Here is a 14,731-nt window from a genome sequence, read left to right as displayed (position 1 = left end):
TTCAACAAACTTTTACATTTCTATAGCACTTCATATTTCACATACATTATCTTATTTGGTTTTTAAAACAATCATGTAAGGAATGTAGAGAAAGTAGTCATCTCATTTTTAAAATGAGAAAAGAATTCGGGGGATTTGCCCAAGTTCCCAAAGCATGGAATGCAAATCACAATGTAGCCAAATTTATGCCCATCATTTACCCAGCTTTTTTTGCATCCTCATCCCATGTTCCCTAATAGGACAGTGTATTCTCTTAATGATGCATGCATGTTGGATGAATGGACTCAATTATACTGTCACTCATTTAGTCTACGTTAATATTTTAAGTAATAACATATGAAAATCTGTCCATCCAAGGACACTTGGGTTGAATTGAAGCTTCGCCATCTATTTTGTTTTCAATGACCTAATCTAATTTTTTTTTCATTAGGAATCAATCACTACATTTACATCTCAAGCACTATGGTGTGAATTGTGATGACTGGTTACTACGCCTTATATGTGGAGGAGTTGAAATTAGAACAATATATGCTGCTTACAAACAGGCAAAAGCTTGCCTTATTTCACGTCTGAGTTGTGAACGAGCTGGGACCAGATTTAATGTCCGGGGAACAAATGATGATGGTCATGTTGCTAATTTTGTAGAAACAGAACAGGTATTAGTTGTTTTTTTTTAAATCTCTTGTTTCACTTAGTTTTCCTGAAAGGCCTAAAAAAATAACCTAATTATATATTTTCTGTATGACTAAAAACATTTTTCGTAACTGTAACGAAGTCATTCCATGGTCTGTTATTTCTTTACTGGTCATTGTAGTATGGGTAAAAAGTTTTCTCTACAGTTTTTCCCAAACAAAAACTTATAACTCGCCAGTTATATGGCAAGTTGTGTATAACCCAGCAAATTATCTAACTACTACCTTAGTTTAGGTATTGTCAAATGGATACTGAATTATATAGTGCTAGTGAATTTTTTAAAGGAATGATTTTTGGGTAAATCAGACACACTTTGAAATGTTTTTTTTAAAATGACACAGATATTCTATGCTATTGTTAGATACTTGAACTGAAATTTAGCCCCAAATATTTATACAATCCTGGCTTACATGTGTGTGTATGTGTTTGTGTACATATGTGTATACACATATGTGTAAAACTACTTGGAGTTCATCAACTATCATTTTGGTTTTATAGGTGATACAGTGGCATGGTATCTGGTGCTAGTCACAGGATGCATGTCTGTTGGAAAAATTGGAAAAATTAAAAGCATTGAATTTGGCAAATTCATTTTTCAAAGATATAAAAAGCATATTTTTAAAGTATAAAATTGTAGGAGTAAAGAAAACCAAAGCCAGAGATCATTTATGGGGATGATGCCAAATTGGGGAGTTCACTAAGATATTGTTTCTCTTAGAGAAGTAATCAAAATACTGTATTTATTATGCAGCTTTATTAGTTTTAAGAATCTTTAATCTCTATTGTTTTTACAGCCTTAAGTTTTTTTTGTAAAATTCTATGTTGATTTAAAACTGGTGAAGTTATTAAATTTTAGCTCATTAAGCATATTATAGAATATTTCTGAGTATCTTGATTATAAAAATAGTTTTGTCCAAAAGCTCAAGAATTATAAATTAATAGAACTGATTGCTTTATGAGGTAAAGGAAGTATAAAATTTGTCTAACATGCAAAAATGTGAATGCTTTTAAATATGCAAATATGCTTTGACTATGAAACTTTGGTTTTTTCCTCCTCAGGTTATATATTTAGATGATGCTGTATCTTCCTTCATACAAATTCGTGGATCTGTACCATTGTTTTGGGAGCAACCTGGTTTGCAAGTATGTTTTTGACATTATGAAATTTTTTTCTTTAGGAAAATTTCCCTTAAATCCAAAAGCTTCTTTCTTCTCTGCTCTCCTCACCAATACCACCCTCCCCCAGGTCATTCAATGTTATTTTTTTACTGTAATTTAATTTCCTATGAGACATTTTCCTCAAGTTGGAACAAAGCATAGTGCCAATTTTTCTAAATATTTTTAAGTAATGCTGTTAGGGTTTTTGCTCAGCAATAAATAAAACTTATTAGCAATGTGACTGCGTAGAAGTCACTCAGCCTCTCTGAGCTTCAGTTTTCCCATTTGTATAAATGAGATAATCGTCATACTGATTACTACAGAGAATGATTATAAGGAAAGTGCTTTGCAAACTGTAAGGCTCTGTACAAATTTGAAATGTAAACCAGTAAAATCATATAGTTGTCCTCAAAGTGGCATTTTGCCACAGTGATGGTTTTTGTGGTCTCTAGTATACTCACTTTGAATATTACAAGGTTCAGATTGTATAACATGATCTTTGGAATCATGGTATTAAGCTGTCCTTGATAATATACTTTTATTTCTATTTAAGAGATCCTTATTCATCAGAATGTAGTGACTTTATTTTGCTAAATATATGCTTATTTTGCAGTCTTTTGACCTAGTTTGCAAAGGAATTGATCAAGCAAACAGTTCGCCTTTCACAGAAAAACATGTCTTCTGTTGGAGGCTCATAGACTAGATTACTCTGACCCACCTACCATTAACATAACTGTTCTTACTCTAAACGTCAGAGCCTGTCTTATGAGTTGACAAGCCATTAAAACAACTGAATCTCCTCTCAATACTGACATCTTGCTTTAAATGAAACCAAGTCACATCAGCCAGCATTTATTTGTGCCAGGCACTGTGTGCTCAGTGTTGTGGATTCTGAGAAAGGCAAAAGAAATAGTTCTTGCTCTCAAAAAGCTCATAGTCTAATAGAGGAGACAATATGCAAACAACTATTTACAAACTAGATATAGATGGGTATATAGATAATGTGTATATGCACATACAGAGAATTGGACATTTTATCTTAGAAGGTGCTCATATTAAGGGAGATCAGGAAAGGCTTCTTGTACAAGTTGAATTTTAGCTAGCACTAGCACCTGAAGGAAGCCAGGGAAGCTGGCAGGAAGAGAAGAGAAAATTTCAGGCATGAGTGATAGATAGCCAATGAAAATTCCTGGAGTTGGGAGATGAAACGTCTTGTGCAGCGAGCATCAAGGAGGCTAATGTTGCTGGATTTCAGAATACACGGTGCGGAGTGAAATGTCAGAAAATTGGAAAGGCAGGCATGAGCCAGGTTATGAAAGGCCTTTAAAAGCCAGCAGAATTTATATTTGGTCCTGGAGGATCATGGAACCACTGGAGTGACTTGGAAAGACCTTTACTTTAGGAAAATCAGTTTGACAGATGAGTGGAAGATGACCTGGAGTGGGGAGAAGCTTGACTCAGGAAGACCTACTTATGTCACCCAGACATGAGTAGTGAAGGTGTGCACCAGGGTAGCAGCAATGTCAGAGGAGAGAATGGAGGCCTATACAAAGGTAGAGTTGACAGTGCTTGACAACTGATTGGTTATGTGGAGGTGGTGTTGAAGAGGGGATTAAGTGAGGATGAGATCTAGCTTTTGAGCCTGGGTGACTGAGAGAATGATGGTGCTTCGATCCCTGATAGGGTAGCCAAAAAGTGTGTGTCTGTGGGAAAGATAATAAGGATAAAAAAGAAGTTAGATTTAAATGGAAGGAGGCCTCAGTTCCTTCTGGGAGAGGAAATAAATGAGTTTTGTCCATATTGTTTCATAGGACATTTGGTCTTCTGATAATACTGAGAATTTGTGAAAAAGATTACTATGAAGATAATTGAGTTAGTTTCTATTATAAAAGATAAAGAAGTAGAGAAATCCTATCAGGAACTTGATAAAATCCTCTGAATTAGATCAGTTTTAAAAAGTAACTCAGTAACTTCAGTGCAGTGATTGGCATAAGAGAAAATGGAGCAAAATATGCCTTAGGAGTTAGAAGCCAAAAGCCTGTAGAACATAAAGACATTTCATACTTATATTTGATGAATGTTTTCATCAAAAAGACAGAGTTAGGAGGAGCAAGGTATAGGGAACAGCACAGAAAATGAAATTTATTGTATCCTAAGACATTAAAATTAATTATATCCTAAGATTCATTGCTAATATGGTAGTCATTTTCAAATAGGCCATCTGTGTAAGACCACTGACTTGTTAGAGCAGAGATCAAAATAAATGCCAAATTAGAAGAAAAAAGTTATGGGCAGTGTCTACTCAGGAAGACTTGAGCTCAAATCCAGCCTCAGATCCTTTCTAGCTGTGTGACACTGGGCAAGTCACTTAACCTCTCTTTGCCTTAGTTTCATCATTTGGAAAATGAGGAAAATAATAGCACCTACCCACCCCCACCCCCAGGGTTGTTGTGAAGATCAAATGAGATAATTATAAAGTGTTTAGCACAGTTTCTGGTACATCATAAGCACTATATGAAGGTTAGCTGCTATTATTTTTAGCAAAATAAAGCAACTACAGTTTGACTCATTTGAACAAGTTGCTGATTCTGAAAAAAAAATGGGAAAAGAATTAAATAACTGACATTGAAACAAGGGTAATTTTTTCTTGCCATATGGATAGAGGCAACAGCCACTAATTTTAAAATAAAAGCTCATCTGTACAATTTTAATAAATGCTTGTTGAATTGAATATTACAGAAGAGGGTAGACAACTTAGCATTATCACCTTATAAAACAATATGAAATGACAGAGAAAAAATATTCCTCTTGGACTATCCAATTTCTACTTATCTCTTAATGCCCAGCTCAAGTATGTTCTGTTTTGACGATCCTATTCCATGTAAATGTAAAAATATCCATATAATAATAAATAATGAGTGCTCCATATCTACAGTCCAGTGTGAGTCAATGGGAAAAATACACTGGATTTCAAACCAAAAATCTAGTTAGAAAGTCCTCTTTGATTTCACTCCTTCATCATCTACTCTTGCTCCTTTCCTCTGACAACTATACCACTCGTCAACTAGTCAGCACGTCATGTGTGTTAACTTCTCTTACTCCCTCACCCTGACCTTGTTTGTGTTATTAGACTATCCAGAACTGCTAGTATTTCTTTTGAAATGTAGATGACTCTTTAGTTCTTCATAAATGGAATGTAAAAAGCCTGCTATTTATCAACTTTATGTAACATTGTCCTTCCTTGGGGTCTAAGGAATAAGAAGGAGCATAAGATGGAGTCCATTTTTTAAAAAAATTCCCTATGGCCTCCTATTTCACCAATGGTAAAAATACCTCAGTCTCAAAAGGATCTGTGTATCTCTATTCCACTGTAATCCTGTGAAGGAAAAGCTTTGCTTATTCAGAAGCAGTCGATTTTTCTGAAAGATTTTTATAGAGACATTAGATGAAAAAGTAGACAAATCCATGGAGTTTATGGAAGAAAAGAAAGCATGAATGACTAGTCATTCTAGGATAAAAAAATAACCCTAAGAGGATAATATTGGCAAGAGGCCTGGGTAGTGTCCCTGACTCCCTGGAGCCTTGTTTTTTGCTATTATTAGCTCCCCGGCCCCCTAGTGATTGAAGTGAAGGATACCTTGTTCCTATCTCAGATACCAGGAGTCAAGATCAGTATGCCTCATGCCCTTTTTAACCTCTCTATTTATGACTCTTTTCAACTCTTTGTGTGAACTCAAGAAGTCTTAAATTTGGAAGAGATGTCCAACAGAGAGTCAACAATTTTACTGTTTCCCATAAAATGGTGAACTACCATCTTTCCTGCCAGGACCTCCTGAAATCCTTCAGGCTTTGCCATCTGTTCTGCTTTTATGTCCTGTTGTCCTCTAGCACTGTCATCTGACCTACCTATGAAATCTAAGAATCCCCCAGACCTTGCCATCTCTTCTACCTTAGGACTTGAGGGCCTTTCTGTCTGCCCTTGTGTTGGTAAGCAAAATGGGCTCTTAGCACTTAGTTCAGCCAAGTGCCCTTGAAGAGTTTGGCTTTTATTTCCTTTGAGTAATTCAGTGTATTTCATTGAGTCTTACTAACTGCTAAGCCCCAGGCTCTAACCCCTATTAGGTGTTAACCTAACCTATGTGGATGTGAACTTCCCAGGGTCCTAAGGGGAGGGGCTAACTCAAGAGCCAATCATAGGAGCCTAAGTTCTGGTCATTCGGATGACGTTTGATGATGTCTGAAGTCCTATAAGAAGAGAAGACAGAGCCATTTGCACAGGGCTCTCACTTTTGGTGGCTCGCAGAGACTCCGGGCAGCTGTAGCTAAGAGCCCTCCAGTTTGTAAACCCAGATGCTGGGACTTTGTTAAACTCTGGTAACTATGTATTGGAATTTGAATCAGAGAAGGTCTGTCCGTCGATGTTTATACTTTGTTTGTATTTTGCTCTGAAGTTCAGGGTGCTGGTTTTTTCCCCTGAGCTAAGTGAATGATATTTGTATGCCGAATTAAAGTAAGCTTGTCAACCCCTTAATGTTGCTTTTCCTTACTGAAGCAGATCAAAAGAACCTGTGCTTTTGCAGCGTGCTGGTAGCATTCTTGTTGTTGGGCTTGTGTTGGTCTTTCACCCCCACAACAGCTGCTAGCCGGATTGTTGAAACAGCCCTGTAGCTGAACTTTCTTTATGTTCACAATTAGATTGTGAACTTCTTGAGAGCAGGGAACCATCCCACTTTTCCTGTTTGAATCCTTCGCTTAATATAAGATAAATTTAAATGATTTTTCATTCACTCATTCAAACAAAAGATATTTACATGGGAGAGAATTGTAAGCCTAAAGTTAAGTGCTCTTCAAGGTCCAAAGATCATTGTTAACATGATTAGAAAAGACTATGTAGAGAACCTAGCATTCAGGTTAGGCGTTGGTTCCTATACTACCTCTGACATTTGCTCCCTGTGTGACTCTAAGCAAGTCATTTAATCTTCCTTGGCCTCATTTTCTTCATCTATAAAGTGAGAGACATGGACTAAATATTAGTCCCTTCCAGCTCTAAGTCTGCCAATTTATTACATGTACTTCTTATGTGATTAAATATAATATTCTTTTTCAAGGTGGGATCTCATCGTGTTCGAATGTCAAGGGGATTTGAAGCCAATGCACCTGCTTTTGACAGGTAAAATTAGCTTTTATTTTTGTTTTTTTTGGGGTAATTGTTTTATTTTTATGAATTTAGAAACTAAGTATTTTTTAGGGATTTCAATTTAGCCAATTTGGGTATAAAGTAAAATCTGTAATTCAAGTCTTCTTTTACCATGAACTTTCCTTTAAAATGGAAGCTCCAGGCATTCAGAGCCATTATCTCTAAGGACAGCAGAACTGGGTCTCTCTTTTGTCTCTGTTTTTGTTTTGTCTTATCCCCGTGTGTCTTTTCCATTGGCCTACTATTTCTGTGTTGTCACTAATGGCAGAGGGTACAGATTTGGGCTCTTTCTCAAAAAGTCAAGCCTATGGAATTGAAGGTGGAACTAACCCTCTGTAAGCTAAGATGGTATAGTTTCTCCATGCAAGGAAGAAAGTTGTAGAGATGAAGATAAGTGAACTTGCATATTTCTGCCTGGAGAAGATACTTGATGGCTTGTGATATCTGCTGACACAAGGCATAGTCCACAAACTCAACAGGGAGCTTACAAAGGTAGAAATAAAATAGCATTCTGCTGCTGCATTGGTAAGAAATAACTACTACTCACATTTATATAGCACTTTAAGGTTTACAGAGTTCTTCTCTCACAGCAACCCTGTGAGTGTGATAAAGTAAGTATAATTGTCCCTATTTTATAGGGGAGGAAAATGAGATTTGGAACCATCATCATACAAACAATTAATGGAGGCAAGATTCAAGGCCAACTCTTACTACAAATTCCATCCCTGTTCCTTCCACTTTAGACCACATTGTCTTTCATAGTAGTCGGGCCAGTGTCTGAAGCCAGGTTCTTAGATTCCAGATTCAGGACTCAATCAATGAGTATTTATTAAGTGCTTACCATGTGCCAGTCACTGTGCTAGACATTGAAGATACCAGCACAAAAGTTAGTGCATCCCTCCTCGTAGGGGAATATGTTCCTAGGGGAATCCCTTCCTTATTAGGGGAATATGTTCAAAGATAGCAAATATAGGCTCTATACAAAGTAAGGACATGGTTGTGGTGACAAAACACTGAAAACGAAATCAAGGAAGGCTTCTTGAAGGTCATGATCCTTGAGCTGTAGGGAGTTGGGAATTCAAAGAGATATGGCTGAGGAGGGAGCACATAGCAGATGTGAGGGACAAAAATATTGATAGGAAATAAAGTAGGGAATAGCAAAGGCCAGTTCACCTGAATCAGAGCGTATATGAACCTTAGGGTTATATATAATTAGCCTAGTAACATAAACTTAAGCCAGACTGAAGTATTTTTAATGTTAAACAGAGTTTGCATTTTATCCAAAAAATAATAGGGAGCCACTGAAGCTTCATGAGTAGTGGACTGGCATGGTCAGACTTGACCTAGAGGACAGATCAAAGTGGGTGTGGGAAGGGGAAAGGGGTGAAGATAACATGATAAAATGGAAAAAAGCATTGAGTTTGAAATTGACCTGGAATCGAATCCTGTTTGTCACTTTTTTTTATTTAAATCATTTATTTATTTAATATTTTGAGTTTTCAGCATTAATTTTCACAAGAGTTTGAATTACAAATTTTCTCCCCATTTCTACCCTCCCCCCACTCCAAGATGGCATATATTCTGATTGTCCCATTCCCCGGTCAACCCTCCCTTCTGTCACCCCACTCCCCCACCATCCCCTTTTCCCTTACTTTCTTGTAACAGGGCAAGATAGGTTTTTATGCCCCATTGTCTGTGTATCTTATTTCCTAGTTGCATGCAAAAACTTACTTTTTGAACATCTGCTTTTAAAACTTTGAGTTCCAAATTCTCTCCCCTCTTCCCTCCCCACTTACCCTCCCTCAGAAGGCAAGCAATTCAACATAGGCCACATGTGTATCATTATGTAAAACCCTTCCACAATACTCATGTTGTGAAAGACTAACTATATTTTGCTCCTTCCTATCCTGTCCCCCTTTATCCAGTTTTCTTCCTTGACCCTGTCCCTTTTCGAATGTGTTTGCTTTTGATTACCTCCTCTCCTATCCACCCTCCCTTCTATCGTCCCCCCTTTTTTATCTCCTTCCTCCTTCTTTCCTGTGGGGTAAGATACCCAATTGAGTGTGTATGTTATTTCCTCCTCAGGTCAAATCTGATGAGAGCGAGATTCACTCATTTTCCCTCACCTGCCCCTTCTTCCTTCCCAACAGAACTGCTTTTCTTGCCACTTTTATGCAAGATAATTTACCCCATTCTATCTCTCCCTTTCTCCCTCTCTCAATGTATTCCTCTCTCATCCCTTAATTTTATTGTATTTTTTTAGATATCATCTCTTCATATTCAACTCACTCTGTCCCCTCTGTGTGTGTGTGTGTGTGTGTGTGTGTGTGTGTATTCCCTTCAGCTACCCTAATAGTGAGGTTTCATGAATTATACACATTATCTTTCCTTGTAGGAATATAAACAAAACAGTTCAAGTTTAGTAAGTCCCTTATGATTTTTCTTTCTTGATTACCTTTTCATGCTTCTCTTGATTCTTGTGTTTGAAAGTCAAATTTTTTATTCAGTTCTGGTCTTTTCACTGAGAAAGCTTGAAAGTCCTCTATTTTATTGAAAGTCTATATTTTGCCTTGGAGCATGATACTCAGTTTTGCTGGGTAGGTGATTCTTGGTTTTAATCCTAGCTCCATTGACCTCCAGAATATCATATTCCAAGCCCTTCCATCCCTTAAAGTAGAAGCTGGTAGATCTTGTGTTATTCTGATTGTATTTCCACAATACACAAATTGTTTCTTTCTGGCTGCTAGTAGTATTTTCTCCTTGATCTGGGAGGTCTGGAATTTGACAACAATATTCCTAGGAGTTTTCTTTTTGGGAACTTTTTCAGGAGGTGATCGGTGGATTCTTTCAGTTTCTATTTTGCCCTCTGGCTCTAGAATATCAGGGCAGTTTTCCTTGATAATTTCTTGAAAGATGATATCTAGGCTCTTTTTTTGATCATGGCTTTCAGGTAGTCCAATAATTTTTAAATTATGTCTCCTGGATCTATTTTCCAGGTCAGTGGTTTTTCCAATGAGATATTTCACATTGTCTTCCATTTTTTTCATTCCTTTGGTTCTGTTTTATAGTATCTTGATTTCTCATAAAGTCACTAGCTTCCACTTGCTCCAGTCTAATTTTTAAGGTAGTATTTTCTTCAGTGGTCTTTTGGATCTCCTTTTCCATTTGGCTAATTCTGCCTTTGAAAGCATTCTTCTCCTTATTGGCTTTTTGGAGCTCTTTGGCCATTTGAGTTACTCTATGTTTTAAGGTGTTATTTTCTTCACTATTTTTTTGGATCTCCTTTAGCAAGTCATTGACTTATTTTTTATGGTTTTCTCGCATCACTCTCATTTCTCTTCCCCATTTTCCCTCTACTTCTCTAACTTGCTTTTCCAAATCCTTTTTGAGCTCTTCCATGGCCTGAGACCAGTTCATGTTTTTCTTGGAGGCTTTTGATGTAGGCTCTTTGACTTTGTTGACTTCTTCTGGCTGTATGTTTTGGTCTTCTTTGTCACCAAAGAAAGATTCCAAAGTCTGAGTGTGAATCTGAGTCCGTTTTCACTGCCTGGCCATGTTCCCAGCCAACCACTTGATCCTTGAATTTTTCATCGGGATATGACTGCTTGAAGAGTAGAGAGTATTTTGTCCCAAGCTTGAGGGGTTGCACTGTTGTTTTCAGAGCTATTTCTACACAGCAAGCTCTGCCACACCAGCACTCTACCTCTCCCAAGAACCACCAACCCGGATTGGACTCAGATCTTAAGCAGGCTCTGCACTGCCGCTCTGATCCGCCACTTATTTCCTCCCACTAGGTGGGCCTGGGGCCAGAAGCAACTGCAGCTGTAGTTCTGTCCTCAGAGCTGCACCACCTCTGCTGCCCACCTGGCAGCTGAACTGGGAACTCCTTTCACTGTGTCCCAGCAACTTTTCCCACTAACCTTCTCTGTTGTCTTTGGTGTTTGTGGGTTGAGAAGTCTGTTAACTGCCACAGCTCACTGATTCAGGGCACTGGGTCCTGTTCCGCCTGGCTCCCGGTCTGGTTGGTCCGGATGCGGCCCATGCTGGGCTCTGCTCCGCTCCCAGCTCTGTGCGCTAGACCTTACCCAGCAACCATCCAGGCTGTCCTGGGCTGGAGCCCTGCTTCCCTCTGCTGTTCTGTGGGTATTGCAGCTCTAGAATTTGTTCAAAGCCGTTTTTATAAGTTTTTGGAGGGACCTGGTGGGGAGCTCACGCAAGTCCCTGCTTTCCAGCCACCATCTTCAAAATGGGCCCACTTTCTTAACATATGTGATTTTGGGCACTTAATTTCTCTTGGCTTCTGTTTTCTTATCTGTAAAATTAGAGGATAGAACTAGATGTTATCTGAGGCCATTTTCAGCTCTAAATCTGTGATTTCCTTTATCTTCAAAAAGATAAGGTGAACCCACGGGAGCTGGTAAAATCATCAAGAAAGTTGAGTGTAGAGAGAGGAAAAGAAAGGCCCTAGGAGAAAGCTTTGAGGGTGTACCAGTGCATCAGAGCAGTGGAATAGATGATGATCCTTCACAGAAAACTGAGAGGTCTTCTAAGTAGCTAAGTAGGAAGGGAGCCATGACAGAGCTATATCATGAAAACCCAGGGAGAAGAGTATCCAGAAGGAGAAGGGGTCGCGTGGTCAGCTGTGTCAAACACTACTGAGAGGTCAGGATGGGTAGGCCTAGAACAGGCTATTGGATTTATCAATAAAAAGATCATTGACCTTGGAAATAGCAATTTCAGTATAGTAATGGTGATAAAGCCAAATTACAAAGGGAAAAGTGAGTGGAAAGTGAGAAAATGAAGGCAGCAGATAAAGTCTTTTTAAAGAATCTGATGGTATGAGAAAAAATGTAAGATGGAAATCTGAGGGGATGATGAGGTTAAAGGGAGATTTTTTAAAAGATTAGAGATACCTAGGCATATTTGAAGTCAACAGGGGAGGAGTCAATGGCTAAAGAGAGGTTTAAACTAGAGAAAAAGGGGGTTTGCAGGAGCAGGCTTTCAGAGGAGATGAGATCAGGGCAGCACTATAAAATAATAATAATAATAGCTAGCATTTATATAGTGTTTTAAAGTTTGCCAAGTGCTATACATGTATGATTTCATTTGAGAGGGGTTGATTTTAGGAGGAGAAAAGTCATCTCCTGAGACTAGAGCAAAAGAGATGATTTGTAGTATGGAATTGGGAAGGAGAGGAGCTCAGAGTGGATAGACTCTTTTTACTACCTTGCTACCTGCTTATCTTACTGAAGAGTTCCTTGAGAGTCAGATTCAGGCCATGTGAAATTATATGGGCAAAAACATTTTTGTGGGTTCCTTATCACACTACTGTTCCTTAGATGGAAGACCTTCTCTTTCTTACCACTGCCATCACTCTGTTTTAAGCCCTCAACACATCTCTCTAAACTATTATAATAATACAAATTCCTCTCCTCTCTTTCCTCTCCAGTTGAACCTTTATACAGCTTCTGAAATATTCTCTCACTCCTAGGCCCCATTTCCAGCTGCATTGCTAGATATTTCCCTGGGTATCCAGAATTGGCTCTTTGAATGTGGCACATCCATCCAGAATCATTATCTTGCCTTCCCTCATCCCTCCTCCAGAATTTCATATATGCCTTTTTTGTTTTATTTTAGCGTACAGCCATTCACTCAAGTTTGCAACTTTGGAGTCGCTTTTGATTGTTCACTTTTCCTTACATCCCCACCATCTCCATAACATTTCTCCTCCTCTTTATTCACCAGCTACCATCATAGTTAAGGCCCTTATCACTTCTGGACTGTTGCCTCATTATTGGTTTCCCTAACATCAGCCTCTTCTTATTTATCATAATTGTTTCCCCTAACACCAATCTCTTCTTATTCGTAACGTCCCACAGCTGTCACAGTCATCTTCCTAAAGCATTGCTCTGACCTGGCCACTCTCCTGTTTTAGCTTCCATGGTTCCCTATTACCTCTAGGATAAAATACAAATTCCTCATTTTGGCAATTAAAGCCCTTCACAGTCTTGTTCCAGTCTACTTCACCAGGATTATTTCACATTGCTATCCTTCGTGCAGCTAGGTGGTACAACTGGATAGAGTGCTGGGCCTTGATTCAGGAAGACCTGAGTTCAAATCCTTCTTCACACTTACTAGCTGTGTGATCCTGGACACATCACTTAAGCTGTTTCAGCCTGTTTCCTTGACTATAAAATGCAGATAATAACACCCAGTCTCCCCCACCCGCATCTCCATGGTGGTTGTGGAAATTAAATAAGATGATAATTGGAAAGCTCTTAGCACAGTGCCTGACACATAGTGAATACTATTATAAATGTTCGCCATTATCATCATTGATTCTGTTTGGGCCAAATTGGCCCACTTGATATTCCCCAAATTCAGTGTTCTATCTTTTGCCTTAGTGTCTTTGCCCAGGTTTTCATACGTAGCTAGAAGGCACACCTTCTTCACCCCCACCTTCTAGATCATTTAACTGCCGTCAAGGTGCCACCTCCTATAAAAAGCCTTTCCTAATCCTCCTAGTCCTTAGTGTTCTCACCCTCCTCAAATTTTTTCTGTTTAATTATCTATTTCTATTCCCCCAGGGAAATGTAGCTTCTTGAGGGCAGAACTTTTTTTTTTTTTAATGTGTCTTTCCCTAGTGCCTTGCACATAGCTATTTAATATGTGTTTGTTAAGTTATATTATATTAAAGCTTCTTAAAGTTGGGCCTGCCTTTCTTGCCTTCTTCATACTATGCTTCTTTACATACTCTATTTCTTAGAATTGTTTGACAGTCTTATCTTACTTTCTTCTACTCCCGTGAATTAATGAGAACTACTTTCCCATATCTCCTGTATCTTCTACTTTTCTGTTTCTATGAATTCTTTCCTTCCTTCAGTGCCCCACCCACGTTCTCACACTTCTTTGAGGCCTTCCCTGACTTGCCTTCCCCTCCTTTCCTTGGCCTCTATCTTTCTCTCTAAATTTTCTTGTTACTCTCTTTTGACCTTATCACATTCTTCTGTTTTGTGCTTAACTTGTTTGTGTATATGTTTGATTTCCTTTTTTCTCCCATGAGAATGTAAGCTCTATTGATTGATGTTCATATTGGTATCCCAGGTGCTTTATACATAATGGATACATAATAAATGGTTATACATTCAAATAGAAATGAATTTGAAATTATTTTTGCCCAAATTTATCAGGTCCATAAGTTAGACATACTGCCATTTGAGTGTTTTGTATAGATTGTGGTATCTATATATTGAATTTATAGCATAAAATTATAGCATTATATTAATTATAGAATTAAGTGTACTGATTTTATCTTTATTTCTTCAATAGGCATTTTAGAACACTTAAAAATTTATATGGCAAACAAATCATTGTAAATTTACTTGGGACTAAGGAAGGTGAGGATATGCTAAGTAAAACTTTCCAGGTATGTATGATTAGCTCTTCTCTGGTTCTTAAAAAATTTAAGAAGATTTAAATAGCCATTATAAAATAAGATAACTAGGTGCTTAAGTATGGCAGTCACTTCCTGAGAAAAGTATTGGAAGCTCTATTAATGATAATTGCAGGCATTTATATAGAACACTTTAAGATTTAAGAAGTTCTTTCTTTATATACATTTTGTTTTATCCTCCCAACAACCCTATGAAGTAGGATCATCAGGAGACCTTTAAATTTCATAAA

The 14,731-nt window shown here is 38.0% G+C and overlaps 1 protein-coding gene across 7 annotated transcripts in view; it reads left to right on the top strand.

The window, feature by feature from the left end:
* The window catches only part of SYNJ1 (synaptojanin 1), a 120,852-nt gene that overhangs the window by 36,425 nt on the left and 69,696 nt on the right, over window positions 1-14,731 (top strand). For all 7 annotated transcript variants that reach the window (XM_036743171.1, XM_036743172.1, XM_036743173.1 and 4 more), the window contains exons 5-8: window positions 431-656; window positions 1,753-1,836; window positions 6,960-7,021; window positions 14,378-14,474. In XM_036743171.1, the coding sequence (XP_036599066.1) occupies window positions 431-656; window positions 1,753-1,836; window positions 6,960-7,021; window positions 14,378-14,474 (469 nt within the window). The remainder of the gene's footprint in view (window positions 1-430; window positions 657-1,752; window positions 1,837-6,959; window positions 7,022-14,377; window positions 14,475-14,731) is intronic.

This window comes from Trichosurus vulpecula, chromosome 2 (genome assembly GCF_011100635.1).
Source record: "Trichosurus vulpecula isolate mTriVul1 chromosome 2, mTriVul1.pri, whole genome shotgun sequence".
NCBI lineage: Eukaryota > Metazoa > Chordata > Mammalia > Diprotodontia > Phalangeridae > Trichosurus > Trichosurus vulpecula.
The sequence above is the reverse complement of the archived record's forward strand: the minus strand, read 5'-3'. Positions and strand labels throughout refer to the sequence as shown.